The 8,096-nt window shown below is 45.7% G+C and overlaps 1 protein-coding gene across 1 annotated transcript in view; it reads left to right on the forward strand.

The window, feature by feature from the left end:
- The window catches only part of LOC309555353 (integrin beta-1-A-like), a 69,396-nt gene extending 66,054 nt beyond the window's left edge, over positions 1-3,342 (forward strand). The window contains exon 16 of the mRNA XM_082257315.1: positions 3,265-3,342. Coding sequence (XP_082113441.1) covers positions 3,265-3,327 — 63 coding nt within the window. The 3' untranslated portion in view covers positions 3,328-3,342. The remainder of the gene's footprint in view (positions 1-3,264) is intronic.
- Positions 3,343-8,096: the final 4,754 nt, after the last annotated feature.

The raw sequence follows: 8,096 nt of genomic DNA on the forward strand, positions 1-8,096 counted from the left end.
CAGCTATTGGCATGGAGAAAAAAGCAGAGCTAGCCGGAGCCTGCCGTTGTGCCATACTCACACAGGTACTCCTTGACGGCCCTCTGCTGCATGTGCAGCCACTGCAGCATTGCCAAAGTCGAGTTCCACCTGGTGGGCATATCACAAATCAGGTGGTTTATGGACAGGTGGAATTCCTGCAGAATTTCAGCCTACTGAGCACTGGCTGCGTATGAAAGCCTGAAATAGCTACAGACTCTTCTGGCATGCTTTAGCAGATATTCCAACCCTGGGTACCTATTTAAGAAATGCTGCACTACCAAATTGAGTACATGTGCCAGGCATGGCACATGTGTCAACTTTCCCTGTCTAAGGGCAGACAGAAGGTTTGTGCCATTATCGCACACCACTATTCCTGGTTCCAGCTGGAGTGGCGGGAACCACCTCTGGGCTTGCCCGTACAGTGCTGCAAGAATCTCTGCTCTGGTGTGGCTCCTGACCCCTAGACAGACCAGCTTAAGCACTGCATGGCACTTTTTAGCCTGACTCATTGAATAGCCCCTTGAAAGCTTAGGGGATACTTGTGGTTTATAGGACAATTCAGCAAAGGAGGGCATGGAGGAGGAGGAGGAGGGAGTAGAGCTGACAAATCTCTCATCATCCTCACTAGCTGTATGGAGATGTGGCAGCACAACAAGCTGCAGCCCTGAGCCCAGTCCTGCATCTTTATGAGTTGCAAGCGAAGTTACCCAGTGTGCTGTGAACTAAATATATTGTCCCTGACAATGCGTGCTGGACCACGTGTCAAGTGTAACATGGACCTTGCGGCTGAAGCCTTGCCCAAGGATGCCACAACATTGCCTTCCATGTGATTGATAGTTGAGAGCTGGAATGGCCTTAAGTGAAATGAAATAGCAACTGGGAATCTGACATTGTGATACAGTACATTCTGCAAATTCACAGAAGGGGGTAGAGTCCACCAGACAGAAAGGAAGGAGTTGTAAAGACAGCAGCTTTTGCCTGTTGTATTCTACAGCTGGTGGTGTGCTACTGGCAGACGTGCTGCAAGGAGCTGGGGCACCCTGGGCTATACCATCATCCCTGTCAGTGGAGGCTCCTGAGAGGTCGTGAGGTATAACGGGAGTAGACCGGGAAGGTGAGGTGTGAGGAGGAGCAGAATTGTGTCCCTTTTGTGTGGCTTTCAGGTGCTCTTGCCAAAGAGCTGAGTCGTGGGAGGGTAAATGCCTTGTCAAGCATGTGGTACCCAAATGGCTTGTGTTTTTGCCACGCTTAATGTGCTTGAGGCAAAGTTTGCAAATTGCAACAGTGCGATTGGCTGCACATGTGCTAAAACAGGCCCAAAGAGCTGAGCTGTGAGAAGTGGGCCGGGAGATAACCGCTCCACAATCTGGTGGAATAGGGTGGCTGCTCTTCACTCTTCCATGATGTTTGCCTCTTTGGGGTTGTGCCTTACCCTCACTTTCCTCCTCTGCTCTATCTGGCACCCAAGTCACGTCAGTGACCTCATCATCATCATCATCCCCTTTGTCCTCATAATCACTGGAGACAAATTTGCAATATGCTGCAGCTGGGAGAACATGCCAATTTGTTGTTTACCAGTGTTCTCCCCTCTCTGCAGGCTCATGTTCCTGCCTTCCTCAACCTCAGAACTAAGATCTAAATCAACTAATGGCTGTGCATCGTCAAGAAGCAAGTGGCTGATGTTGTGTTCAAATAACTCAGCCGACTTCTTCATGCCTGATGCTGGGGCTATGACCAGAGTAGCTGTGGGCAAGGAGGCAGAATAAGCCACTCTGGCAGCTGCAGTGGACTGTGCACTAGTTTCTGCTTGGGTCACGGAGGATGAGGATGGCTTAGTAAGCCCATCGACCACTTCCCCTGCATGCTGTGGCTGGATAGCATGGGAAACATCACATAACAGAGGAAATGATGCCCTGCCTGAGGACAGACCACTTCCACCTTTGCCAGTGGACACAGATGCTGCTGACATCCTCACAGTGCCATGGGAACCTCTGCCTCTCCTTGTTGGCCTCCCAGACATGATGCGGGGGGGGGGGGATGTTGCGGTGTTATTCGTTTTTTTTTGTAAAAATAGGGATATGTGTACGTGAATGCTTAGGAAGGGGGTTAAGTCCACTGAGGTGTATGCCACCTTGTGGATTTATCTCTGTTATTTACTATTTACACTTTTACTGAGCACTGAGTGCAGCTATCGCTATACTTTTAGCACTTTTAGCACAGAAAAGATGCACTCTGCTTCACAGCAGCCCTCCCCTCCACTGTGCATTCACAGAATACTTGTATTTTGTGAATAGCTTTACATAATACTAAGCCTTCTGTGACTGGACAAGAGGAGAGCAGGGACAGACAGATCAGCTGCAAATGACTCTGTAGTTGTTACATTGGAGACCTTAAGGTCCAGTGTTGGAGCACCATAAGTATAGAATGATAGCTGTGCTCCTGGTACTCAATAAAATTGTAAATAGTAAATATAAGAGAGGAGTCCACAGGGTGAAATACACCTTGTTGGACTTAATCCTTTTTAAACCAGCAGATTTCAAGAAAAAGAACTGCAATTCTTTGAAAGGATAAGTCCACCCTAAAACTAAAATCCCTGCATCGATCTAACACTAACCAATCTAGCCCTGTAAAGAAGAAATCAGTATACTTATCTTTTTTGAAGCCGATCTGACCCGATCTCCAGGGGCGGAAGCTCTGCAGAGGACACGGCTGACAATGGCTGTGAAATGAATGGGAAGCGATGTCACCCATAGACTTACTACAGCGAAGCCACGGCTGACAGCTCAGCGTGGGATCGGGTCAAATCGGCTTTAAAAAGGTAAATATACTGATTTCTTCATTACATGGCTAGATAGGTTAGTGCTAGATCATGGAGCTCTATAGATGCATGGATTTTAGTGTTAGGGTAGACTTATCCTTTAAGTTTTAAACACTTGATAGAAGTAAGAGATGATATTTCACTTGAGGGAGTTGTTTGCATTCCACTCAAGTCAAGAACTATTTTACGCAAGAAATGTTTTGCACCTTATAATAATACGTTTACTCTAACAGCGCTGCTTTGTGTTTGGGTTGCTTTTGCAGTCACAGTGTGGTGAGATGATCTACTTTGTGTAGTGTTGTGTTTGGCTTCATTTTTACTGTCATAAATATTTATTCATATTATGATTATATTGATTATTGATATATTTTGCACATTATACTAAGGCCTTGTCTTAAAGTTTGTCTCTTTCTCTTTCTTTCCAGTCTGAAAATCCCATCTTCAAGAGTGCAGTAACAACAGTGTTGAATCCTGAATTTGAGGGATGATGAATGTCTGCCAGGCTGTATGCAATGTAGCATCTTGGTTTTTGTTCTAAACCCACCACCGATATCTGATGGGTTAATTTTCAGAGATTTACTGTACAGCATTTGCGATTAAGATGTTCACAATATACAGTTACAATTTAGACCGGGTAGAGGTTTACCGTCATGAAAGGTCACATTGTGCCTTTTTGACCTCCTACCTCTGCGCAAGCAGATAATTTTCTTGTTTGCCAATTCAAGTATTATACTTCTGCTTCACAGGGAAAATTGGGGCTGGAATTTTACAAACTAGCCAATATTAATGCAATACATACCCCAGATTTCAGCATGATCAGTAAGTTTTGGATGGTGTAATGTAGGTTATAGCTTGTAAGATATATAGTGATATATATAGTATAAATAATAGAGGGAGCAAAGTATATCCTGACTAATGGATGCCATAAATGGTCCTTGAGCATGCCTCTGTAAATGGTAAATTCCAGCTCTATAGGATTTGCTGCCAGCTGTTCCAGCAGCACGGGGATTCAAGATCCCTGCTCTTTTCCCTCTTCTCTGTGCAGCATGCCGGGTAAAGACCAGATGGATTCTGATTGGTCAGCGCTGTCACAGTGAATTGATCTGCTACACCTCGAAAGCACTGCTTGGAGAATAGGGAGAAGTGTAGGAATTTCAAATCCCAAGACTGCTGGCCCAGCTGTGGGGGTGCTGACAGCTCAGAAACCCTGGAGGTAAGTGCAGTGGGGCTTAAGGAGGTGGGGAGGATGCCTAGTGTTAGTTTGCCTTTACATTTTTTCTGTCACGATTAATGGGTACCTTAAATGAAAAACAACTGTGTGTGGTGATTAAAGTTGGATAAGGGTCCTTTCACACGGAATGGAGTCCGTTCTGCTCAGCAGGGGGATCGATCCGCCGATCCCTGCTGAGCAGGCGGATGGCAGCTCTGTCTCCACTCTGTGTGTGGAGACGGAGCTGTCAGATCCCTGCTGTCCTCTATGGGGAGATCGTATGAGAATGGACCGCCTGTCTGTTCTTATCCGATCCGCCAGATGGATGGAAAATAGAGTTTCCATCTGTCCGAATTTCCTGGACAGGATCGGAATAGGATAGCAGCGGGTGTCAGCTGAGATGTCTCTGCTGACATCCGCTGCCCCATAGGGATGCATGGAGCATCCGATCCGGTCCGCCTGAAAAACTGACAGGTGGGTCGAATCGGATCGCTGTGTGCAAGGGGCCCTATGCCCTGCTGTAGGTGTAGACCATTTGCATATCTGCCGGAGCCTGACTGAGAAACTCTCAGAGATGGCGTCAACATTCTGCCTTGTTGCTGAGACACTGATAAGACAATCCCTGCTGGCATTATCAAACTTTAATCAAAAATGTATCAATCATTATTGATACAATCTGGGTGCCACAGTACACAGAGCATTTATGTACTGAGTGCTACTATCTTCAAAATTCATATGTGCTGATACAACCGATTGCAGAGATCATACTAGAGGGGTGCCATAGACTGCAGAGGAGGGTGCATAGTGTGTGTGTGTTGGGTACAGGGATGTGATGGGGGTTGGAGGTGCACATCAAGTGGGTACAGAGCAGAGATGTGTAAGGCCACTTTCACACTGGCAGACCGATCAGGTATGCCTGTCCATTTTTCAGGTGGACCCAATCGGTCCTTCCATTGCTCTCTATAGAGCGGCGGCTGTTAATGGACGTGTTTCCGCTGACACCCGCTGCCATGCGATCCTGTCTGCTAAAAACAGACAGATAGGGACCCCATAGAGAACATCGGGCTGTGTCTACTCTGCATTAGTGGAGCAGGCACAGACCTGTCATCCATTTGCTCAGCAGGGATCAGCAGAGAGATCCCCTGTTGAGCAAGCGGATCCAGCTGATGGGTCTGACCTGTGTGAAAGGGGCCTTAGGGGTGTGTGGTGTGCCAAAATGCAGATCTCCAGGGTGCAGAGATGTGCGGCAGAGTACATATATGTGCTGGGGGGTGTTGAGATGTGCTGGGGAATGCAGAGGATGCTGGGAGGTGCAGAGGTGTGTGTGTGTGTGGGGGGGGGGGGGGGGTTTACAAAGGCTTGATGGGTGTATATGGAGGCATGCTGGGGGATAAAGAGGATTCTAGGAGGTGCAGAAGTGTACAGGGGGGGGGGGGGGTACAGAAGATGCTGGGAGGTGCAGAGATGTGCGTAAGAAGTTCAGTAGTATGCAAAAAAGTGTGCTGGGGTGTATGGAGGTGTGCTAGGGGTACAGGGGTTATTTGGGAGGTACAGAGAAGTTCAGGGGGTACAGAGGCATTCTGGGGGTGTAGAAATGTGCAAAGGGGTATGGCATTATATGGTTCTTGTAGAACCATGCCCATTTTAAATGGCCCACCCCTAATTAAGATATGTTTTCTGCCAACAATAGCTGGCTGATTACATAGAAAAAAAAAAAAAGGTGTCCCTGAAATTTTTTTGGATGGGTTGGCAACTATGCTGGAAGGGGTCCCACTGCAGAACACATGAAAGGGTCTACAATAAAGGGCCCCGCGTTTAGAGTAAAAGGCCCTGGATCAGTGGCAAGGGCCCCAGGAGGGGGTCAGGGGGGCCCTTCATGGTTTCTTGCACCGATGCCCTGAAGGCTCTAGTTATGCCTTTGGGCAGACAGATTACACTGACAGCCTATAGGAGTCCTGTATGGCACCTGTGGTCTGCTGATCCTACGAAAAATGCTTTCCAGGATCCTACAAAAAATTTATTAAATGCACTGCTTTCCAGGATCCTACGAAAAAATATATTAAATGCACATTTTTTTCCCTGCAAATGGCATTGAAATCACTTGCCCATGAAAACAAGTTAATATGTACACTATTTGGGTCAGGGGATACTTTTTTTATTACCCAAACTGCAATAGATGGTATCTGGAAATTCCCTTACCCAAAAAAACAAATCATGCTGGTAGGAGATCGGTAAGCTCCTTCAAGTAGACATTTAAAAAAATAATATCATCAAAATATATCTCTTGTTTGGTGTTCCTGCAAATGCACACACATTAAAAAAATGAAAATCAATATTTAAGATATGGTTATATATCCTTTTAACTAAGGTTACAAGATTATTACTTTCAGTTTCAATAAACTGTAATCTAGCACTTTGTGCTAAGGAGTTACATTCACCTTTAATTATATCCTGTGCTGGATCTCCTATCCAGAATCCAAATGACAACAATTTGTGGGTCAAATCTTGTTAAAATGATAAAATGTTCTGTATGTTACCCAATTGTTTTGTAGACCTGATATGTGCTTTTTGTACAATGTACTTGTGTTAATAAATATCCTGTTCTCTTTGTATTGCTTCCTTTGTGTGAAATACCAGTCCAACTGATTTTCTATTTCTAAGTGACCACGCTAGGCATGATAGCACATCCGTCTCAGGGTGGTCAGTTTTCTTGCTGTGCTTGGAGCACAGCCTGCCTGTCCTCCAGTAGCCAAAACTTATGCTGGCATGCCCCTGCACAGCCATTCACTGGGCAGCTCAGTGTGATGCTGTTTCTCTCCCCCCCTCCCCCTTTTGCACTCCAAGCCCCTTATTTAGCTGAGAACAGCAATTATGTAACCACCTACATATAAAAAAAACTGAATGGTTGGTTTACAAATTAAGGGTTCACACAGACTTTAAAACTCCTTCACACCGTCAAACCTGTATTAACATAAACTATATAGAAATGCATGTATTTAGTTTTCTATGGTGACATTTATGCTATAATTTTACCTGCATTTAGGTGTGGTCAATTTAGCTACATTTAGAGAAAATATAATTTTTTACCCTAAGGATCTGAAACAGGTGATGAAACGTGTACATTTCCTTTAAAGCTGGAAAGTCTATGCCCATAACAAAGTGATCTTTATGGCTTGACAAGGCGCATTTGCACGAAACATGTTGCCATAGTGATGAGACCAACTCTCCTAAGCTTGTCTTCCAGTGCCTTTGTCCTCTGATGGTGTTCTGGTCCCCTGGGGCGGTGATTGACGTCATCACCGAGTGCCACGTCCACTTATGGTTGTCCAGTGCGTTCCACGAATGTGGAACGCGATTCCTTTTCATTTGATTTCGGGCATCCGTCCACCAGCCGCCCGGGCCCCCTCATTGGATCTGGTGGGTCCCCCGGCTAGAGCCTCCTATTGCTCTTACCCTTCCATCGGCAATTGTGGCCATCCATCTTCAATGTTCTGGACAAGGATGCAGACGAAACCACAGAGGATTCAGTAAGGTTACCATCAAGGATGCCACCCTATGTTTCAATTTTAATTGTACATTTTGAAGCTTTTTTCAAAAACATTGACTTTTATTATTACACTCATTGTGGAGTTCCTGCCAGCCCCTGTACAGTCTTTTTTAGAACTACCATTGGGCTCCATTCCACTCCTAAGCCTGTCTCATAGGTCTCTTGTGTTCTACATTGTGTTTTTTTAAATGTTCTTTAGGCCCCCTGCACAGAGATGCATCTAGTTGCTGTGCCTCCCATCCTTAAGCTTTAGTGTGCATAGGAGGCAGTCAGTATAATGTACAGGGCATAGGCTCAGGCGGTCAGTATAATGTACAAAGCCCATGTCCTCACAGTGAGTATGATGAACAAAGCACAGTACCTTGTGGACAGTATAATGTATAGGGTCCAGTTCCTGGTGGTCAGTAAAAAAATACAGAGACCAGTACTTCATGGTCAGTAGCCAATTTGTGGTCAGGGAAATGGGCAGACGCCAGTCCATTGTGGTATGTATAATGTAC

Source organism: Pelophylax lessonae, assembly GCF_965119305.1.
Source record: "Pelophylax lessonae genome assembly, chromosome: 5".
In the NCBI taxonomy this organism is placed as follows: Eukaryota; Metazoa; Chordata; class Amphibia; order Anura; family Ranidae; genus Pelophylax; species Pelophylax lessonae.